Source organism: Sciurus carolinensis, chromosome 5 (genome assembly GCF_902686445.1).
Source record: "Sciurus carolinensis chromosome 5, mSciCar1.2, whole genome shotgun sequence".
NCBI classification, from domain to species: domain Eukaryota; kingdom Metazoa; phylum Chordata; class Mammalia; order Rodentia; family Sciuridae; genus Sciurus; species Sciurus carolinensis.
This window is the reverse complement of record NC_062217.1, coordinates 24,449,190-24,473,269: the sequence shown is the minus strand read 5'-3', so window position 1 is coordinate 24,473,269 and position 24,080 is coordinate 24,449,190. Positions and strand designations below refer to the sequence as shown.

The 24,080-nt window shown below is 35.8% G+C and overlaps 1 protein-coding gene across 1 annotated transcript in view; it reads right to left on the bottom strand.

Annotated features, from left to right (window-relative positions):
• The window catches only part of LOC124984827 (protein POLR1D-like), a 38,295-nt gene that overhangs the window by 11,243 nt on the left and 2,972 nt on the right, over positions 1 to 24,080 (bottom strand). The window contains exon 2 of the mRNA XM_047552889.1: positions 1,892 to 1,966. Within this exon, the coding sequence (XP_047408845.1) occupies positions 1,892 to 1,966 (75 nt within the window). The remainder of the gene's footprint in view (positions 1 to 1,891; positions 1,967 to 24,080) is intronic.

Genomic DNA, 24,080 nt, shown 5'->3' with positions numbered 1-24,080 from the left:
ATGGAATATCCAAAACAAAACCATGTCACCCACTCTAATTCTATTTTAAATTGTAGAGCAATTACAAAGAATTTCTAGATGTTTAGATAAACAAACTATGGCCTACCAGTGAGCAAGAGAATGTCTTCTCCTTTATGATTGTGCCAGGGGCTGGGTGCAGTGGCACATGCCTGTAATCCCAGTGACTTGGAAACTGAGGCAGGAGGATCACAAGTTCAAGGCAAGTCTGGGCAACTTAGTGAGACTTTGTCTCAAAAAAGGGCTGGGGATGTAGCTCAGTGGTAGAGCACTTGCCTAGTATGGGTAAGGTCCTGGGTTCAATCCCAGTACCACAAATAAACAAACTCCTGCCCCTCAAACTATCAGTCCAAGGAGGTCCACTCCACAGGGATGGGTGCTTGGACACCTGGTCAGGCTACTCCAGTGCAGAGGTGCTGTCTGCCTCTGGCAGAGGTGTGGATCACTCTGGATTCTGCAGAGCACATTGTCATTATTCTTTGCAATTAACCAGGATTAGTAAATTATTTTTAAAATGTGTGGTGCACTTTAGAATCACCTGGGTATCTTTAGAATTCTAAAGTCTAGGTCATATCGTATAATAAATGATGGTAGGACATAAGTATTAGTAGTTTTTGAAGCTCTCCAGGTGATTTAAAATATACAAATAAATTTGGGAACACACGCATCTATACACACATTTAAATAGATGGAACCCAGGTGTTACCCAGGATGAGTAGGATACAGGGTACATGCTCTCTGTCTCAGGACCAGTGAGCAGAGCCAAGCTGTGGTTGTCCTGGATCCAGGCCTCTTTTCATAGCCCACATAGCCTCTTGAGTCACTGGGATTACTGGTGTGCACCACCACATCTTGCTATGCTTGGTTAGTTTTCTTGTTTTGTTATGTTGGCTTGCTGGAACCTCTCTAGAGCAGCAGTTCTCAAAATGTGATATGTGGACCTGTAGATCACCAAGGGATCTACAAGTTATTTTCACAGTCTTGATGTTATTCACTCTTTCCCACAGGGTTGAGGTTGACATTTGCACTGAAGGTGTAAAAACAATGAATAAAACTAAACCAAGACACAAGACAGTGACACTGAATGGTACCAGCCGTCATTACATTCTTCACTGTCATGAACTGCAGTTTAAAAAGGCCAGTTCTACATAAGAAAGCCCTTGATGAAGCAGGAAAAAAAGATCAATTTTTTAAAATCTTGACCCTTGAATATCTCTTTTTAATAATTATGCGTAGAAGTAGGAAGTACACATAAAACACTTCTGCTAATTGTGAACTACAATGGTTGCCTCAAGGAAAAGTACTTGTGTGACCCTCGCAAAGTGAAATAGTTGATTACCTAGACATGGATGAGCCTCTCACTTCAAGGAAAACAATTCAGTTTTATGCCAACATATGCTTTATCACTGAGCCATATTTATATTATTAAATTTGAACAAGCTCTAGTTTGTATAGAAACTATAAGTGTGAACTTAATTCTATATAACCAATCTGTACACAAATATTTAGAGTTAAAATTATATTTTAAGATAAATTGTAATTTACTAAGAACTGTAACTACAACAGCAATTCTTTAATGATGCACTCTGATATAATATTGCTCTTATACAGGTGCTTTTGGGTATAGTGGTATCTCACATCTTGGGAATTTGTGAATCAAAGGGATGATAAAACCACAATGCGCATCCTCCGCACACACCCTGCCGCTGAATCTGGAGCTCCTCGGCATTCAGCCCCCAGCAGCATTCTCACCCACACTCACCTCTGGGTGCTTTCCTCCATCTATGCTGCAGGTTCCTGTATCGATAACTCCTGCCAAGACTTTTCTCTTTATTATATTTTTAAATTTAAGGAAGATTACTCGAGAACTTACCAGCCCATAGGTCCCATTGTTTCGGCTCTAGTTTTCCCACGCTTTGCCTCCTTTAGCAGTTCTTCTATTGCTTTCCTGGTGGGAAAGAGGAAGAAATTTGAGATGTAGTCACCCCACTAAGTTATGAAAATCAACTCATTCCTCATCCATGACTGGAAAGAAACTGACTTTTGAAGCATAATTGTTGGGGCAATACTTTTTTTTTTTTAATGGTTGACAGTTTTGAATACAAAAATGAAAAAGAAACCTTTTATATGAAGTGAAAAACACTGAAAAGGAGAATAAAATGAAAAACTGGAAAAAGTATTTGTAACATGAGAGTTCAATTATATATCCTTAATATAAGAATTTTGTATTTTTTTTTTTTTTTGTACTGGGGATTTAACCCAGGGGGGGCATTTTATCATTGGACTACACCACCAGTCTTAAGACAGAATCTGGCTGCTACTGAAGTTCTCACTAAGTTGCATGTATCCTATGTTTAAAATGTTTAAATTCACTATTATTTAAAGAATTCCAATTAACCACATAATGATTAATGTTTCAGCTCATTTGGGAGTAGATAAATGAGTTCTTTTTTCTCTGTTAACGGGGACTAAAGATGATAGAATATTTTTGGAGACCAATTTGACAACATGATAAAGAGCCTTAAGAATACTACATATCTGTTGACCTAAAATTCTACTTTATCCTAAGAAAATATTCAAGTAAGTATGAAACTATATGAATAAGGATACTCATTAAATACCTTGTTGACAAATAAAGGAAAAGATCAGAAAACTTAATATTTACTAATAAAGGATTATTTAAATAAATCATGAAACAGCCACATATGTGAAAGACTAGGCAGTCAGTAAAATAAACGTGAAGGAATAATCGACTCAGAAAAATATTCCTAAGAGTATAGATATTCCTATAAAGTCATTCCGATACAGACATTCTTTTATATATATAAAGCTGGTTACAAAACAGTATGTATAGAATAATCCTATTTTAAACATTTACATGCATAAGTGCATGGGAAAACATTTGGAGGAATGTTATAAAAATAGTAAGATTACTTTGGGTGATTTTTTGTTGTTTGCTTCTCTTTTGTTTTTTCTACAATTATATGTATTAGTTGTATAATTTTTAAGAGAGATTAAAAAGTAATCTCCAGAAAACATACTTATTAACCATATTCTGAGACTTAACTGTGTGTAAGATAACTGTGTAAGGTGCTATGAGTAGCAACATAGAAAGATAATCCCTAAATTAAATATTATTATGATATGTGAATAATAAAGTTAATAAAAAGAGGTATGAAGTTGGAAACAATATAGTCCAGAGAAAGAAGTATAAATCTAATCAGAGTTTTAAAACTGGATAATTTATATAGATTTTATATTAAAACATTTAATTATACTATTATAGCATTACTATGTACTATTTACAAAATCCCGATGTGATATCAATATTTTGTTAGTTTATAAAAACATTTTATTTTATACTAATTTTTGTTATCAAAGAAAAGCATGCATATAGCTTAAAAAGACAAACATTTAAAAGACAATAAAAGATAGCAGTCTTCTACTTCATCTTTCCCTACCCACCCCCAATTTTTTTCCAACCATTTTTAAAATTAATTTATCCCAGTATTTGCCGCCATATTCCTAATATACTTTTAAACTATTTCATCATCCTCTTAATAAACAAATACGTGCTTCTTTTTGAATAACTCACATTTAAAAAAATTCTTAATTAGTACTGAGATCTTAAAAAAAAAGTCTTCAGTTAATTCATCAACTCTAACAGTTTCTGATCCCTCCTGGGAAGGCCCACTTCCTGGGTCACTGAAGAACTGAAGCATTTGCTTACCTACCAATACGTGCATCTTCTTACCCTGAACTTGCTCAATCAGATCAAGTTTTACAGGCCAGTCTGAGGATATCACAAAGAGATAAGTCATCTTATTATCCTCCTCCTTCCAGTTCTTTAAAATAATAAAGCCTACTGATATGATCTGGCAACTTTGTCCATTATAGTTGTTTATGAAAAATTAATCCTATTTGCTCCAAAAGAGAGATCCTTAAACAGTACAACTATTCTATACACAATTCTCCACTTCCCATTCACTAGTGTGGTAGTTTCTAAATAGAAGTGGATTATCAGTCATTCTTAGCTCCACCCATAAGCTCTTCTCATTACTACAGAAATGGTTAAAAATTTTCATTGGAAAAAAAATAGTTTGGGAAGTTCCCTGTTTATGAACAATATGTATAAATTACAAATAAACTAGAATGTATTTTCTCATAAAAGCTGTGTGCCTGGCTTTCTGGTACAGACTGCAAAAGCTTATTTGAGTCAAAATAAAGTTGAAATGCAGAACATCAGCAGAAAACAATATTCACAGAAAACTTGAAGGCATGTTCTGGGCTCACTTAAGAATTCTGATTCTTTTTTAGTTTGAATTTCACTTACAACAATCTCCAGCACTGTTATTTATTTATTTTGGGGGGGAGGGATACCCAGGATTGAACTCAGGGGCACTCGACCACTAAGCCACATCTCCAGCCCTATTTTGTATTTTACTTAGAGACAGGATCTCATTGAGTTGCTTAGAGACTTGTTATTGCTGAGGCTGGCTTTAAACTCGAGATTCTCCTGCCTCAGCCTCCCGAGCCACTGGGATTACAGGTGTGTGCAGCTGTGCCCAGCTTCTAGCACTGTTATTAACTTTACCTGGTATGATTAAGGGTGCCTTCAGATTTATAAGTACAAAGAGAAAAGAAGGTATATGTATGAGAAAGACTGCCTGAAGTGAAAGGAATTCAGAGATGAAAGATCATACATGGAAGGGCAAGAACTGAGTGGAGACAGGTATTCAGTCAATAGGTCTTCTCATTGATAAAGATGGCTTAGTTGCAGTCCACAGCAGAGCCTATAGCATGGTACCACTCCTATGGTTGCACTGTATCAGATTAGTTAGGTGTCTTTAATTGGTTTAACAACTAACATTGATATAGAACTTTAAGTTTATAAAATGCTTTCCTGTCTGAATATGGTTATGTAGGAATCACCACCAGCTTACAGATGAGGAAAATGATATTCAGAGATACTGACTACCTTGCCCAAAATAACACTGCTAATGATCAGTGAGGAGAGGAGGAAGAAAGCAAACAAAACTATCTAGGTTTTTGTCTGTGAATCCTTTGATCTTTCATTGCATTATCTTCTCCACAAACATTTGTGCAGCAAATCCTAGAGAAATTTTCTCTTTATCACTAAGAGGCAAAAAATGTTAATAAAGAAAAGAAAAGTTGTCACTGTTTCTGCATTCACAGAGAAGTGGGGACAGGCTGATACTGGAGAGGCGGAAGGAATGAAAGAGGATTGCTCACTATTTTGTCCTAAGAATGTTGAGCATTCCCTACTTCCCACCCGAAATTCTCCAGCACAAATTTCCTTTGCAGGGCCTTTCTTCCAAATGGGAGAACAACATTTGTCACAATCATGTACTGTGACCTTGAAACAACATCATCACCTTCCAAACTAAGGGGAAAAAAATCAGGTAGCTTTTCCACTGCTGTGGCCTCGAGTGTTTCCTCTGAAACTCTTGCTAATGAATTCTTGGGTAAAGACACAGTAAATCTTGTTTCTACTGCATATAATTCAGAGGCTAAATACTTGAATTATCAAAGATTATGGAACATCAATGTGTATGGAGCAAGACAGTTTTTAATGAGATGTTGAAACAAAAGTGTAAGCTGCAGTTAAAATATAGGGAAAGAAATAGAAGAATATGTAAGAACTAAATACGGAACTTAAACAATAAAAACTACTGAGCCATAAATTAAATTCTCAGAACACTCGTTTTTATACTTTCTTTAAATATCCTAGAAGTTTCTTTGTAAAACATACCTATTATATTAGAATGTAAAGTTCCATGGAATGAAGACCAGTAGAGTTAGGTCTCTCAAACTGGTCTAGCAGTTTTCTGGGCATGGAAACAAACTATAATCAATTTTCAATGATCCACGAGTGTATTATCTACAGCCAACTTTCCATTCTAGCTCAGCTTCCTCAGGCCTGTCTCTTCATTCCATCAGCCAGCTGGTACATGCTTAAGGAATGTCAACTGATCATAATAGCAGCTTAAATAAAAGCCAAGTGGGAATGCAAATCTGGTACAAAATCATCTTAAAATCCAAAGTCAAACAAATTAGTTTTGAGTTATCTGGGTCTGTGTTTCCTTTTATTCATACAAATCAACTCAGAGCTATAACTATTCCAGTCTCTAGAAAGGGTCCCAAGAAATTCAAGGCAATTAAAATGAAGCACCAGAAATGGAAAGGCAAATTAAATAATAAACAATTTAGGAAAATGAAAAGTCTAAAGGAATAAAATCAGAGGAGTTAAATCTTAAGTAACTGCTTAAAAATAGAAAGAGAGAGAGAAATGGATCTACACACGCTTTCTTGCAAAATGATGGTAAAGGAAAGCTAGTAACATAAGGCTGATCATTAGATACTTTTCTTGTTTTGTGCCTCCATCAGTCTTTAAAAAGTCACCTTTGACTGGCTTGGGTGGCATAAGCCTGTAATTGTGGCCACTTGAGAGGCTGAGTCAGGAGGATGGTAAGTTGAAAGACAGACTTGACAAAAATAAAAGAAAAGGTAGGGGATGTAGCTCAGTGGAAGAGTATCCCTGGGCTCCATCCCCAGCATGCCCCACCCCTGGCAAAAAGTCACCTTTGAACAACTAACTGTACAGTATCTGTCACATGACAGAAAAACAGGTTTAAATAAGACATGTGTTCATACAAGCATGACTTGATGACAAGAAAAGAGACTTCTTAGAAAATTGGAGGAAGCCAGCATCATTTGCTGTTTACTGGGAAATCCTCTGACAAGCCCTGCCCATTATCAATGCTGAAGGTAACCAGTTATTAACAAACTATTGGGTAGAATGTAAGAGAAATTTTACTATAGCAACCTAAATTTCATAATGCAGTGATAAGACTTGGTGAAAAAAATGGAACAATCTACTTGATCTTCAGTAAGGATTTAATGTCAGACCACAGAACATTCTGATTAAAAAGTGTGGGCAGATGATCGGATCACTGCTGGACATCTGCAAACAGCTGCCTATAGGCTCATAAGGAGCCAATAGTAAACAGTGGTTTAGCAATCACATACATCTGTAGAAACCACAGGACAAAGTCTGGATTCTGTATGGCTTAATATTTTGATTATATAAAGAAATTTAGATAATTCTTAATTTTGGTAAAGTCAAATAGGGTCACCTATCTATCAGTAGCAAAGAAAGGCAAGAAAATTTAAATTGTAGATAGTTTTTGAAGACAAGATAGAACTCAATGGGAATATTAGGGTCATTTGGGAAGTTAAAAAAATTATTCAGATATAAAATGGAGGTAGCAGAAATTAATTCTGTAAATTATGCCAAATATCAAATTATGCCATACCAATGACTTGTTTTAATTTTAAGTACTATGATTTTTTAAAATGTTTTTAGTTGTCAAAGGATATTTATTTTACTAATTTATATGTGGTGCTGAGATTTGAACCCAGTGCCTCACACATGCCAGGCAAGTGCTCTACCACAGTGCCACAACCCTAGCCCAGTACTATGATTTTTATAGTAAGCAAGGCCTTTTCCTAAAAAAGGCTTACTATTAGGGATTTTATATCAAATACATACACACATATATACTGTAAAACAGATGATGAATTATCTAGAATGTGGGGAGGGAACTATAAAAATGTATAATTTTATTTTTATATAAATATATACTATATAATGTTATAAATATTTATAAGATATTAAAAAATGGAGTCATGAAAAAAGTGCTTAATTTTTGAAAATACAGTAAAAGTAGAGGATGATGGAGGAACATGAATGGAGAATTAATGAGACCTTTTGATTTCATGCCCACATGGACGATCAAGAAAGAAAAAAGCCGTATTTTAAGCAACAATACAAAATTTTAGACAAAGATATTAGACTGTTTGCAATGATAATGATATTTTATCTTAGCTACCTCAAAGGGCTGTTGTGAGGATAAAACAAGTTACTTTATTTGGATCCAAGTGTTCTGGATTTTTTAAGAAGCATAAAAAGTATGATAGCTAGTTTTTTACTTGACCAAATTCCTAGAGGTCAGGGGACTTGTTTTTCTTTTTTTTTCACCTTAGTTTTCATTATGCATGGCACATGGAAGGTACTAAGTTAAAATTGAGGGGAATTAATGGGTTCTAGAAATGAGTGGGACATGATAAAAATGCAAAGTTCTTTTTTTTTTTTCTTCAAAATGGAACTCAACAGTAAGAAAACAATCTGATTAAACAATGGGTAAAGGAGGAGATGGGCATAGTAGTGCATATCTGTAATCCCAGTAGTTTGGGAGACTGACGCAGGAGGATCACAACTTCAAGGCCAGCCTGGGCAACTAAGTAAGACTCTGTCTCAAAATGAATAAAAAGGACTGGGGATGTAGCTCAGTGATGAAACACCCTGGTTTCAGTCCCCAGTACTGTTAAAGAAAAAAAAAAAAAAAAAAAAAAGAAAAAAAAACCAAAAATACAGAGTACCTGAAGAAATACTGGTCATAGGGAAGCATTTGAATGGCCAACAGAGACATGAAAAAAAAGTTCAAAATCACTAATTATCAGAGAAATGTAAATTAAAACCACAATAAGATATTGCTTTACTCTGTGAGAATGGCTATTATCAAAAACCTGAAAGTGTTGATGAGGGTGTGGAGAAAAGGGAACCTTTGTACACTGTTGTTGGGAATGTAAACTAGTATACCCATTTTGTAAAATAGTGAAGTTCCTCAAAAGATTAAAATTAAACTTTAGATTACGTAGAGGGAAATAAGAGGAAGGAGGGGGCAGGGGTATGAAAAATGGTGGAATGAGACAGACAACATTACCCTATGTGCATGTATGATTACATGAATGGCATGAATCTACATTGTGAACAACCATAGAAATGAAAAGATGTACCCCATTTGTGTACAATGAATCAAAATGCAGTCTGTAAAAATTAAAAAAAAAAAAGATTAAAATTAGAACTACCAAATGATCCAGCAACTCCACTACTGGGTCTATATCTAAAGGAAATAAAATCAGTATGCACTCCCCAGTTCACTGCACCACTGTCTACAATAGCTAAGACATGGAATCAACCTGAGTGTCCATTAATAAGTGAATGGATAAAGAAAATGTGTGTGTGTATGTTGTGTGTGTGTGTGTGTGTGTGTGGTGTGTGTAGATACGGACAATATATCTATATACATACAACAGAATACTTTTCAGGTTTAAACAAGAAGGAAATCCTGTCATTTGTGATAACACAATGAACCCGGAGAATATTGTTACGTGAAAGAAGCCAGACACAAAAAGGAAAATTCAGTATGCTCTCCCTTACATGTGGAAACAGTTGAATTCACAGAAGCAGAGAGTAGAATGGTTGTTACCAGGGGTTAGGGGTTGGGTAGAAGGATTAGGGGGCCTTGGAAAATGGTCAAAGGATATAAAATTTCAATTAAAAGTAAATTCAAGAGATTTATTTTACAGTTTGGTGACTTTAGTTAATAATGACAAATTATATTCTTGAAAATTACAAACTAGATTTTTGAGGTATAGGGGTAGGAATGATAGTAGAGTGAAACAGACATTATTACCTCATGTATATATAAGACTGTATGACCTATGTGCTCCTACAATATGTATAATCAGAAAATGAGAGATTACACTCCATTTATGTATGATCTATCAAAATGTATAAATGCATTCATTCTACTGTCATATACAAAATAGAATAAAAAAATTTTTTTAAAATTACAAACTATAGATTTTAAGTATTCTTTCCCCCCAAAATGTATGTCATGTAACACGTGTTCATCAAATTGATTTAGTCATTCCACAATGTATACATATTAAAAAAAAAAAAACATGAACTGGGTATGGTGGTACACACCTGTGATCCCAGTGACTGGGAAGATTGAGATGGGAGGATCACAAGCTTATTGCCAGCCATGGCAACTTAGTAAGATCCTGTCTCAAAATAAAAAACAGGGCTGGGCATGTAGCTCAGAGGTAGAGCCCCTGGGCTAAATCCCACACCACAAACAACAACATGGCATACAAGACAAAAATATATAATTTTATTCATCAATCAAAATTAATTAATTAAAAATGAGGAAAAATACTGTAGCCAGGACAGGAAATTATAGGTGGCATGCAAGAAAAGGCAAGACAAGGAGAGAGGAAAAGAAGACAAAAGAGGAAAAGTAAGATGTGTGCTGAGTGAATAAATAGGAAAGGAAATGAATGGCCACAGGCTTCTGACTGCAAACTCCTACAGTGGCCGGATTTGAACAGGAGCGTATCGGCATCACATATCCTTAGAATATTAGGCCAAATATTAGGTCAGGGGTTGGAGTTGTAGCTCAGTGGTACTGTGTGAGGCCCTCGCTTGGATCCTGAGCACGGGAAAAAAGAAATGACAAAAAAATAGGTCATACCAGGAAACCGCAGATGTGATTAAAGTCACAATATCAGGCCCATCTGGACTTTTTCCTGCCAGGATTGATGATTAGATTCTCAAAGGCTGCTTGAAAATCTTAGTAAGTCTCCATATCTACAAACCACTCCTCCCACTGGGCATGGTGGCAAATGCCTATAACACCAGTGGCAAGGGAGGATGAGGTAGGAGGACTGCAAGTTCAAAGCCAGCTTCAGCAATTTAGTGAGGCCCTAAGTAACTGAGAGAGATCCTATCTCAAAACAAAACAAAACAAACAATAAAAACAGACTGGGGATGTGGCTCAGTGGTCAGGCCCCAAGTTAAACCCCAATCCCTAATACCAAAAAACAAACAACCAAAAAACACCATCAAGCCTTAGGTTGCTACCAGTGATAAATGGTTTTTGTTTAACATCTAATATCATTCACTCACTTCATTACGCAAGTAATAAAAAGCCCACTTCATTCACATATGTTGACATCCTCTAAACTTCATTTCCTAGGGAAGATGCTAATTGTACTTTGAAAGGAAACTGCTTAGTGTTGGTGACTGAGTGCTAGGAATATTATGGTGAAATGTTACAATGGGGACTGGTTTGTCTCTCATCAGTTCTTGCCATAAGAAATGCTATGCAGGATTACTGTGTTTAGGGACTTGGCTATGACTGTCCAGAAGCCTAATACGGCTCCAACACCCAGATTGACTGCATACACATCTGCCCTTAGCCAGATCACTGAGCTTTGCTTAGGCTATGCCCTCTGTCCAAATGGCTTTTCACTCTAGCCATACCTCATCACCAGACAGATACTCAGCTCAGATGTTAACTTTTCCACCAGGTCTTTCCTGATCTCCCTTCTTTATTTCACATCAGAAGATATAGTTGCTCTATTGTCTCAAGCCCATTGAGGTACAAGTGAAGTCCTACATACCATAATTCCAAATATTTAAAAGTTATAGAATAAGCAGGGTGTGATGACACAGGCCTGTAATCCCAGCAATTTGGTAGGAAGATGCCAAGTTTGAGACCAGTCTCAGTAATTTAGTGAGGCTCTAAAAAACTTAGTGAGAACCTGTCTCAAAATAAAAAAATTAAAAAGGGTTGGGGATGTAGCTTGGTGGTAAAGCACACCTGGGTTCAACTGCCAGTACCAAAAAAAAAAAAAAAAAAAAGTTACAAAATAAGCTAAAAGTATTAAATAAAATGTATCCCTTCTTCCTATTTTCACGTTACAGCACCGTGTTAATTTTTTTAAAATATGACAAGGTCAGCAATCAAAGACAACAGAATTTGTTGCAAACATTGACTTGTGTAGTAGCTAGCTGATAATATTTGGATGAATAAAATATAAAGACATAAGTACATACACTTACTCCATAAATTTTCTTGCTGATTTCAACAAAATCCCTAATCATATTGTGATAATCATGATTTTCACATAGTGTTCCATTAACTATAATCTAAAAGTATTAAAAGAGCTGAGGATCTAGTTCAGTGGTAGAGTATCCCTGGGTTTAATTCCTAGTGTCACTAAAACAACAAAATCCTCTTGTAAAATACTAAGATGCTCTATGAATCAGTACCAAGCTTCTTGCATGTTCCATATAGGCTTACACATATACAATATGAGTAATAAGACTTAATATTGCAGAATGTTACTCAGATTCCAGGTGCAACTATTACAGCAACTATTACAAGTACCGTACTGTGTTAGTCAGCTTTCCGTCATTATGACAGACCTGATAACCAGTTTATATAGCGAAAAGGTTTAGTTTGGATCACAGTTGTGGAGGTTTCGGTCCATGATTGATTGGCCCCACTGCTTTTTGAGCCTGTGGGCAACACATCATGGTAGAAATGTGTTGTTGAGAAAAAATGCTTACTGCACGGGTGAGAAGCGAAAAACAGAGAGTAAGAGATGGGAGTCCCATTATTCCCCTCAAAGGTCCATCCCCAGTGATCCAATAGGCCCCGCAACCTAAGGTTCCACCACCTCCCAACAGTGCCATCTTGGGGATCAAGCCTTTAACACATGAGCCTTTGGAAGACATTCTAGGTCAAACTATAGCATGTCATCAATAACTCCAGAACAATGAAATGAAGTACTACTATAAGTAAGAAAATGGAAGGTTAGCACTACTGGGAAATCATTCATTCATTCTTTCTTTTTTTTAAGGTACTGGGGATTGAACTCTAGGGTGCCTTACCACTGAGCTACATCCCCGGTCCTTTTTTATTTTTTGAGACAGGATTTCACTAAGTTCTGAAGCTGTCCTCGAACTTGCAATGCTCCTGCCTTGGCTTCCCAAGCTGCTGGAATTACAGGCATGCACCACCACACCGGGAAGGAACTAATAACTTTCTTATGGTAGGATCTGCTGTATTCATGTCAAGGGAAAGATCTGGCAAGTTAATGTGTCTTTTTACTTCTAAACACTCTGCAACTCAAGCTGGGCATGGTTGTACACATTTATAATCCCAGTGACTTCAGAAAGATGACTTCTTCAATTAGTAATGTGGGTTGAATTTTAATAATCAAGCTCTTGGAAGGTAAATGTATTTCTCAGGTCATAAGACATCTTCCTCTCTACAGGTCACTATTTTCATTTTCAAATCAGCAAGTAATTTTACAAGTATTTATTCTTAAATACAGATTCAGAAAATATAATGATTCATTTTTAGTTTATATTATAGGACCTGAGCAAATGCCCAATGGAAAATTTTATATTAATTATGAAGAAAAACATCTCTTACTAAAAGTAATTTTGTGGGGTGGTAATGGTAGGGTTGCTTAGGAAATAGTAAACTCTAAACAGAAAAGCCCATGAATTATATATTACCAGGGACAGCAGATCTGTTTGATAGGCCAGTTGTTAGGTTTAAAAATACATGTACATGTCCTACTGAAGTATTAGTTGGGAGAAATAAATCCAGACAGAGAATATAATGTCAAAATAACAATTGAGCTATTTTACTCAATAAAAAGCCTTAAAAAAAAGAGGACAGATGTTTTGAAGAACAAAACTGGTGAAAAGAAAACTGCAAAATTAAAGTCTAGAAAGATGGATGTGGAAGGGAGTCAATATCCAAGCAAAGAAAAGCTAATACGGCAGTTGCTTAAAAGATAAGAAAATGTGGCAAAAGATTAAAATGTAGAAATATAAAATTCAAATTCTTACCAAACAGCTATTCAAAATATAAACAGGAAATCACATCACAAAAATCGTATGAAAAGAAAATATTATAAAGTCTCTAAAGTTTGCCTCAACAACTTTCTTTAATGAGGGTGGAAGTTTGACATGTTGTCCTTTGATAAATACCACATACCAGAAAAACTACCTCACCGAAAGCTTTATCTGCAAATCACTCTGGTAATCTTAAAAGAGTTTTATTTTGTACAAATGATCTGCAGCTTTCTGCAGACTGTCCAAGACAATGCTTCAGAGTTCTTGGATCTCAGCCCTGAGGATGGCCTATTCAGCAGAAAAGTCTGGTCAGCCTGCTGGAGCAGTTTCCTTCACTTGTGTCAAGGCTGCAGTAATCTGTTAGAAAACAAGCTGTCCGCCCCTCATAGATTTCAGTGTCTGATTCATCAAATGATTACAAATTATATTCAGAACTAAGAGCCAAGGAATGAATAAAATGAAGATAAAGGAAAGTTCCAGAATTTGTAGGATTTCCTAATAATTTCATGCTCTTTAAAAAATTTAATAAATTTTTTAAATAACACATGTAGAAACTAGTCTCTTGAAAGTGCTATTTCAGGATAAATAATTTACCTGTCAACAACTGAAATGAACAATTTTTAGCCCAGGAAGAAAATATTCATACTTCTACTGTTTAGAAGTCCAGCAATGCACAATATAAAGGGAGGATTGGAAGCTGTGGGCACAGACTCAATGTGTGGCCTGGGGCCTCTCAGTGCAAGGCAGAGCTGGGCCTTGGGAGGCAAGAGATAATGGAACCAGAAAAATTGAGGCTGTAGCTCCCTTTAGTGAAGGTGTTTCCCTCCTGCCATGTGAACTTCCAGATATGACCTCATCTCAACTGCCTGGCACTTTTTGTCTTTCATACCACAGGTAGCAAAGAATGCATTGAGGGATATGATAGTAATAAAAAAAAAAAAAGTATATACACACAATCTTTTCTACATCAAGAATTAAGTACCATTATCTATTATATACAAATAATTCATCAAAACCAATCAGTAAATTCTTGACTCTTAAACCCTACAATGTCAAGTTTCAAGTTGTTTTTCAGTTGTTAACTTATACATGGATGAAATTAAGTTGAACAAAGCAATTTCAAAACCCATTTCACAATTAAGGTATTTAGTTAATATGTATACAAATGCTTGGAAAAAAAACTTTCTATAAAGTAGTTAATAAAACTAAGTACTTAAGCACACACGCAAACCTAACTCTTGAGTACTGTCCCTTTGAGGATAATGTTTATAAAAGTTCAAAGTACTGAACTTAGCTGGTCTACCAAACAAATATACCCAAACTGCACAACTGTGCAAACAAGGTTTTACAGTGACCTTCCAAGTCCCCAGAGATGCTTCCTTCTTAACTGGCTGAGGTTGTAGAGCTCTGGTACAATGTAAACACATTCTTACAGATGCTGAATTCAATGGCACTAGAACAGCTGTAGAAATAATGAAGGGAAGGAACAGCTCATAGGGACTAATCTCTACTGTAGAAAAGCTCAAGGCATAGAAAATTCCATTACTGATTAATCCAACCTTTATATCATATTACACATCAGTTGCCAAAATAAACAATAATAATATAGTTAGAGATTTTGGCATCAGGAACCAGCTGTAAGACAACCAAGAACCAAAAAATACTTTAATGGAGAAATGTTAACAAAGAGTTTAGAACCAAGTTAAAAATAGAAAAGGTACACAATTGAAACTTCAGGGTAAAAAATTGTGAGAGACAGTTCATACTGATTATCCAAACAGCATAATTTGGCTTCCTCCCAAAGTCTAATACACTGATGCTTACAAAAAAAAAGCACTGCATTTTCAATACAAATGCTTTGGATTATCTTTTCATAGTTCATCTAAAGTATTAACTCCTCCAATTTGCAATCCTCTCCTAGTATTTGCTTGACAGAAATTGGGCTCATGTGTAACTTCTTTAATTCCTATACATGCAGTATTTCCAAAGAGATCCCAAATCTAAGAATTTACAAGGTTCTTTTTTACTATAATTTGCAAGGAAAAACAAAATGAATTAAAATGTTCAGGTAAAGAATCATTAAGTAAATATACTATATAGATTTTATTTTAAATGCAAGGTGAAAGTTTCCCATATGTTAGCATTACAGGTTATCTAATTTAACTGTCAAATAAAGTCAAGAAAATTATGGTTTAGGTAAGTTAACAATTTGCCTAAGACTAAATAATTATCTGACTTTAAAAAAATTTAACTCAAATTATCAGTAGTATTTCTTCTTTTTCCTCAGAACCTAGGATAGCATGTTACCTAAAGAGAAATTATGAGGGGATAGATATAATATTTCAGTTCAGGATTATTACCTTTAGAGAACACCATGAGTACCAGTACTAACACTATGTCATGCTAGGATGTGTTTATAATTGCGTTCTGAAATACTCGAGCTTTGGAATAGAAAAATCCAGACTGAGTAGAAATACTCAGTAATTGTCCCTAACACATCTCTTGATGCTTTCAGAAGAGAAATCAAGTAGTTGCTACTTTATGGTTTTGAACTGAGGCATGTTCAAATCATCTTAAGAAAATGAGAAAGCAACCACAATACAGTGGAGAGAGAATGAATTACAGTTCCGTCACTTGCTATCTAGCTCTTGTGACATTCAAGATCACAGAACTATGGAATGTGTAAAATGGGGACATTTCTATGGCCCTTTCAAAGTCCCTATGGGGATTAAATGCAATCACACATATTTACTTTGCAACTATAAGGTACTGAACAAATACAAGGTATTATTTTAAGAATTAAAAAATAATAACCATCTAGTTACAGCATGGTATTGATAGTTGAATATATGGTAACCAAAACACAAATATTATATACTAGTATGTACTGTGTGTAAGGATTTACAACATAATATGTTACCTCACTGACTCTTAAAAGAGCACTTTTATTGGCTAGGCAACTAAGGGTTAGAGAGACTGATGTGTGCACAGGGCATAGCTGACTCAAACTTTAAAACTCTGACTTAATCCAGACAGCTTTCAATCAAGACATATCCTTACTTTATTCAATTTTGAAGATGTTTTCTATATTTTGAGATGTTCTAGTGGTCTGCTGGCACAACATAGATTAAAAGTTAAAATAACATTTTTAAAGATATGCCAATGAAGTTTAAAATAAAAAATGACACTTTCATTGGGCACAATGACCATACCTGTAATCCCAGAGAAGAGGATTACAAGTTTAAGGCCAGCCTGGGCAACTTAACAAGGGAGGCTTTGCCTCAAAATAAAAAATAGTGTAAAGGCCATAGTAGAGTGCTTGCCTGGTTTGTGTGAAGCCCTGGATTCAATCCCTATTACATCCACCTACATACACACAGAACAGAAAAGGAAAATGATATTTTCATGAACCAAGTATTATGAGTAAACCCATTTTTGTGGGGGAGGAGAAATGAACTCTGGGGATCTTTACTACCCAGTTCTTTTATTTTTCACTTTGAGGGTCTCACTAATTTGCTGAGGCTGGCCTTGAACTTGTGATCTCCTATCTCGGCCTCCTGAGTTGCCAACATGCCCAGTGAGTAAACTGGTCCTTAACTGGATACTCTCTTAAGTCATCAATTCTTCTTATGATTTAGATTTATAAAAAACAGTAGTCCCATTTTCAATGTTTCAGCCTCAACTTACAAATAATCAAGGATTACTGGGCAACAAGTTGTTTTCTTAAACTGAACTCTTCAGAGCATATGTCCTGGCAAAGCCTGGTCTTCATATGTGCCTGATGGAGGTAACCCAGGCAGCATCATGGCCACTGGAGGTTGAACCTAAGGAGTCAGCAGTCCTGGTTCCTGTCCACTCACTAGCCACATGACATTAGGCTGGCTACTTAACTTTTCCAGATCTCAGTTTCCTTTTCTATAAATGGGAAAAACAATATCTTGGAGGATTAAACTGGTTTTCCCACTTGAATGAGTCTTCTTATAGTCACACACAGTTACGTGGCTGTTAGGCCATCTGTTTTTGGCTAGGAATAAGCCTAGTCGGCTTTCTCATGTCCTAGCTTGTTCTGAAGCACAGAGTTCAGATGGGGACCAACCTATTAGAACAGCAAATAGGAAGGGAACCCTCTGCTTGCTTGCTACAAGTCTGGGCAGCAGACAGTGGCACACCTGTGTGGACTGACATTTCTAAAGACAGACATTTTCAGTAGAACAATTTCTAATTATAAACCCCTAGAATTACTATTTTTTTTTCTATCCATTTAAGGACAAAATACAATAGTTAAGATGTAAACAGATAAATGAACAGAAAGTAGGAATAAAATGTTAGTAGCACATCTGGAAGACTTAGATTACAAGGTCTGATGCAGAACATAAATCCAACTCATTTACTTTGACAAAGAACATGATGGTTGTACTCTATACCTCATCTTTAGGGAATATAGTGACAACTGAAGCTGATGTCTCTGATTTTTTAATTACTTTTGAAGAAAAAACTCTGCTAAGTATTCTAAGCACTGTGGATTTATTCTTAAGTATGCCGAACACATAAGTAAGCAAACCAGAATCTGAATAAGTTTAGATGAGGAATCTCAGTGCTCTGTGATCCTTGAACCCTGAGTTCCAATTAAATTTATTCTAAGTCATAAAACTTACCAAATATGGTGGTGAGAAATGAACACTTTTGGACAAAATGCTCATGAGGATATAAGGAAAAGCTGCAAGGGTCTGTTCTTCACATTGTGAAGCAAATTTGATAAAAATGACACAACTAATTTCTTGGTTTTGTATTTCATATGCTTCAGGCCATATAAAGAGTAAGATTTCTGACAATTTTCCACCAAAGCAAAGAAAAGTCCATTTTGCAAAGAAAGAGCAAAATAAAACTTGAGCAACCCTATATCAGTTCACCCCATTAAATTTTATTTTTGGAAATATGGGCCTGTGAATGCCTCAAATCTGAGATCATGCAGTAGGTACAGAGGTGTTCACAAAACCAACAATGTCTGCCTTGAAGGTCATTTCTTATTTGAGAGGCTCTCACTTGCAGCCAGACTTAGCCTTCCAAATCCAAACTCCTGCCTTCTTACATATGTATAAGCACCATGAACAATTTTTGGATCTGGTTACCTCTCTGGGCTCAACTACCTGACAATACCTGACAGATCTGCTTGGTTTCTATGGTGCAGACTATTCCTCTGTTACTCTCTCTTTGCCTGCTCTGGTCAAGAGCACTTTAGTCTCAATGAACTCCTAGGGCTGACTCCTCCTAGATAGGCCCAATCTCTTATCATCTATATATGACAGACTATGGAGCTGAAGACATACAACCACAAATCAACTCAAAGCTTACAGACTATTATTTCAGTTTTTTAAATTCAAAGTATTAAATAAACAAACTTAGAGTCCATCTTCAATTTAAAATCTCTGCACTCATGGAGTTCATTTCATAGTGTGTTGTGTGTGTATGTGTGTGTGTGTTGGACATTTTTCAATAAATACAATAAATAAAGAACATATAGACACACACAAATATACATATATACTCTTTATAGCACTGGGGATCGAACTCAGGGCACTCTACCACTGATCTACAGTCCTGGCCCTTTAAAAAAATTTTTATTTTGAGACAGGCTCTCACTAAATCGCCTAGGCTGGCCTTAGAGTTGCAAACCTTCTGCCTTAGCTTCCCAAGAGGCTGAGATTACAGTGGAACTACAATTTAAAAAGACATGGGAAACTTGAAAGAAATGATACCTATCCTTCAGACACAACTCTGGCACAATCAGAATGCAAACTCTGTGAAAACAGGAGTCAAATGAGATTCATCTTTGTATCCCTAGTACCTGGAACATAGCAGATCCTTAAATAGTTGCTGGAAAAAAAAATGCAGGCATTTTTTTTTTTTTTTTTCCCAAAGCAATAATGTTTGTAATAAAAGGCTTATGAGAGAGGTGGTTAGGAATGTACTATTTGACAATAACACAGCAGTATACCTTAGAATCAAATCCTTTGAATTCCACTCCACGGTACCTAAAACAATAATCCTACAACTTTTGCTTCATTGGAGTTCTGTGGGGACAAGAGACCAAGGAAAATCTGAGTTACTCTCCTACACTGGTATTATAAAATAAAAATTTCTTTTGGGTTGGGGATGTAGATATTTGCCTAGTATACCCTATGTTCAATTCTCAGCACATTAAAAAAAAAGGGGGGGTGCTTTTGATCAACTTCAAGTGGGAGATACCCTACTTTTATTTTATATCAACAGAAGATAAAAGATGAAGCACAAGATAAAGCTGATGTCCTTCTCTACAGTTTTTTTTCCCTTCCTGTTGTGGCACTGATGTTTGATCATGCATACATTCATTCATTCAAAGTATACAGAAGATATGCAAATATTGTTATTTTATATAAAGGACTTGAGCATTGGTAGGTTTTGATATCCATGAGGATGCCAGAAACCCCTACATTGGTAGTTATCAAGGTACAAAGTACTTCTTTTCTCAAAAAAATACCAAGAAAAAGACAAGGCTCCATTACAAAAACAACTTCCCCTCAATACGAACACCTGTATCAACTAGTCTGAAACACCTACAATACCCTACTCTCCTACCAGTAACTAATGCTCTTTACTATAACTATTAAGTAAATACAGATTTAAGTTAAGTAATGTAAATTTAGGCACTAATAAAAACCACACACACAGCTGAACTACAAAATTTATTCCTTTAAAAATGTTCATAATTTTGCCTCTTAATTGCTGAATAATTTTAAGCTCATCTCTAAAAAAAATTTTGGTCTTATTCTCATTTATCCATAGTCTTTCCTTTCATTGTTCTGCCTAAATACCAGCTCCTCAGAAAAGGCCTGCCTTGAGTACTCAATCTTTCAGTGCTTTTCCTCTCTGCCATTCTTCTTTTACTTCTGTTTATGTTACTACCTGAAATTGGATAACATATTTATACATTTGCTTATTTTCTATCTCTGCCATTAGAAAATACACCTATATATGGGCTAACTTGTCCCCTGCTGTGTCCCTGGTACCTAAACTGTGCCTGCAAATAGTATATGCTCAATATTTATAGAATAAACAAATGAAATGTTGCCTTTTAAGAGGGCAACCTGGGAAAGCAGATGGCAGAGTAAGTCTGCTCTCTTCCCTGACCCTCTGCCCACCCTCAATCTGTGGCCCTGGATTCACATCCTTAGAAAGGATCAGAATTATCGTGACATTGGTGTGGAAGATGAAGGTAAGGGTTGTTGAGCCTACCCACTCTTATTTGTTTACTAGACAGGCCAGGGAAGAGGAGATTGTAAACCTGACCTCACTGGTGTTTGGTTGTGAGGGAGTGGCAAGAAAACTAAGAAGTATCACTTTAAATTGTAAAAATTAATCAGGCACTGAGATTATGAAAATTCTTGTGAAGTCTGAAAAGAAAACAGCATATTTTCTCACTGTATTCAAATTCTTCACTACTGAATAAAGCAAAGGGCAAATTTGAAGACGATAAAAACTAAGAGATAAATGAGCATGGATGTGGAGCCCCAAAGAACTTGAGTCATTTTCAACCCTTCTCTCACTTTTATGTCTGTCTCTAATTTACTTTATTTTTCAGTAATTTTCTGTATCAATTTTTTACTTCCAATCCTACAACTATGCCCTGTTTACACTGCACCTCGACTATTACAAATGCCCCCTAACACTGTGTCTTCCAATGTTCCCTTTCATTTATCCATTTGGCACATAAGTATAAGACAAAAAATTAAAACGTTATGGCATTTCCTAGCTAAAGAGTTGTAATGGGTCCTTTACACTGGAAAAGAGGAAAGCCATTCATCCTGAATATCTACTTTATCAATCCATCAACTTCAATATCCCACGAGTTCCCAGAAGGCAAATGACACCTGTCTTGTTTGCTACCCTCAGTGTCTAGCACAGTGGCTGGCAGAATGGGCGCTCATGAAATAATCACTAGTGTCTCTTACACACTCCATTCTATGTTTAGCATTTAATATTCACCACTGTAAACACAACTTATTTCCTTTTTCATGCCCTGCCCAAAACCACATAAGATTTTTTAGGATAGATTGCATTATATTCATATTATATTCTCTTATTTCCATCAATATCTCAAGGCTATTAGGCATATACTTACTGTAGAAATAATCAGTGGTTCCATAATCTAAATTTGGGAGGAACTTCATTATTGGAAAAGAGAAAAAACAGATCAACATAGTAATTGTACCAGTACAAGTTAAAATGTTTCAAGTAGCAAAAGGAAAACAGTAAGAATTTGAGTAGAAAAGGGCTAGATTTAGTTTTTATAGGCCCTTGATAGCAGAACAGAACATTTGGGCAAAATTTCTAAGAACGTGGTTTGAAGGATGTTACTTACAAAGATTATCTGAATCTAAATGATGCTAAACAAAAAGATTATTTTATCTAGTGAGCTGGAGAATCTAATCTTATTATGCTTAAGTAAAGGAAAAGAAGGGTGGGGAACTGTGGGCCATGAACTTGATATGCTTTTATCTTGAAACAAGACACTGTGGGTCAGTACTGCAAAGATCACTTTTTAAATCCACCTTTTCTTCTCTAGAGATTTTGCATTAATCTGTGCATGATGCCAATTAACTAGAACACTTAGATGTTACAGCAATTTATAACTAGTTTGAAAAGTACTCTGAAATGGAAAGTGCTAAGCAAGTACTCAGAATTATTATATATTAAAAAGCCTTTGGTATGCAATCATATTATTTCATAATTGGCTCTTTAAAAGGCATAGTACTCTACAGTTGATCAGTTTCTGATATTGAATTATTAATAATACTTTAGCCTATTTCAAGTGAAATGCTATTAGTAGGCAAATCAGATACTGATCAAGTGATTTTTTGTTTGTATAAATAAACGATTCCCATCCATTTCTCTCACCCTTTCTTAGACCAACTCAGCCTTCCCTCAGTTCCTACAGACTTCATGCAATGATCCTTCCACAGGTCTGGGTCTCTTGTTATCCTGTCTACCCTGCATGCAGTTTTTATCTTCCCCCATCTGCATTCTAAAGATGTTTTGTATGAACCGGTTGTGGTTAACCTAATTCAAGACTGCATGCCACATGATTAATGATAATAAACCCTTTATGCACAATGAAATAATGAGATGTGGCAGTGGTCACCAGTGGGTACATTTCCCATGTGTACTAATAATTTCAGTCTACTATCATCTTTCTATGCCTCTATGTTCACTAATTGAACTTTTCATCTCCTGACAGGTCTTGGATTCAGAATTAAACTCCATGTAAATAATCTTATTTACTATGCCTAAAAGTCTACCCATAGGCAAAATTTTGGAAGAGGCAAAAAAATTTGATCCTTCTTCACTACCCCTTTTTGGCTTTCTTACAACTACAAATGTTAATTCCCTAACACACTGGCTTTCTAGAATCTCTATTGTCCCAAGAGAATATTTTCTATTCTTACTCCATGACTTTGATCTTTCCTCATTCGTCCTCTCACTTAAATCTACTTCTTGAATGCCCTTGTGCTTTTTTTATTATTGGAAAACTCAAACTAAGACATTTCTCTGCACAGTGTTGTTTACTTTTTTGCACATGCCAGATAAGTGCCACTAAGCTCATGTTTATCCTTTTTAGACGCAAAAACTAATGCTATTTGCAACCCTGTGACCTCCGTGCCTAACTCCAAATGACATTTCTTGGTGCTTATCTGACTCATTTAGTATCTCTCCTGTTTTAAAGCCTTGGCTTTCACAACTTTTTGCTGACTTTCCTGTTATCTCACCAATTTACTCTTCATTTAGTCACCATTTAGTATTGAGGTTACCCAGGGCTTGGTCCCTTTGTCACTTTCAAATTTTTATAGATTTACATTCTCTTTATGGTGAAGACTCAAGAGTTTATTTCCAGCTTAGATAACTCACATATATGCTGCCTACTATGTTCAAAGTGTACTTTTTCCACCTTTCATCCCATTTTTCCTACTTAAGTTTCCCCATTTTATTAGTTAGACCTCATTCATAAACAGGAATCATCTTTCAGTTTCCTCATCTTCTACACCCAATTCCTGAGATCCACCAATTCAGTTATAATCATCTCAAATCCACCCTTTCCCCCATCATTAGCTTATCAACTTGCAGGCCACTTCAACTCTTTAGTTTGTCTCTCTGGTTCTATTCTGGTTTCCCTATAATTCATTCTCCCAGTTGTAATTAAAGTAATCAAGATGTCATTCCCACTGTACTTAAAACCCAACCACGTTACCATGCCAGTTCTTCCTCCCACTGAAAGAGGTCCTTCTCCTCTTTGCCTACTATGCTACAAATATGCAAATCTTTTTCCAATACCTTCAATTCCTCAAACCAATTTTCTGCTTCAGGACCTTCATACATTATTCCTCCAGAATGTATTTTCTCTCTACAATGCACAGCAAACTCCTTCTCTTCCTATAATCTT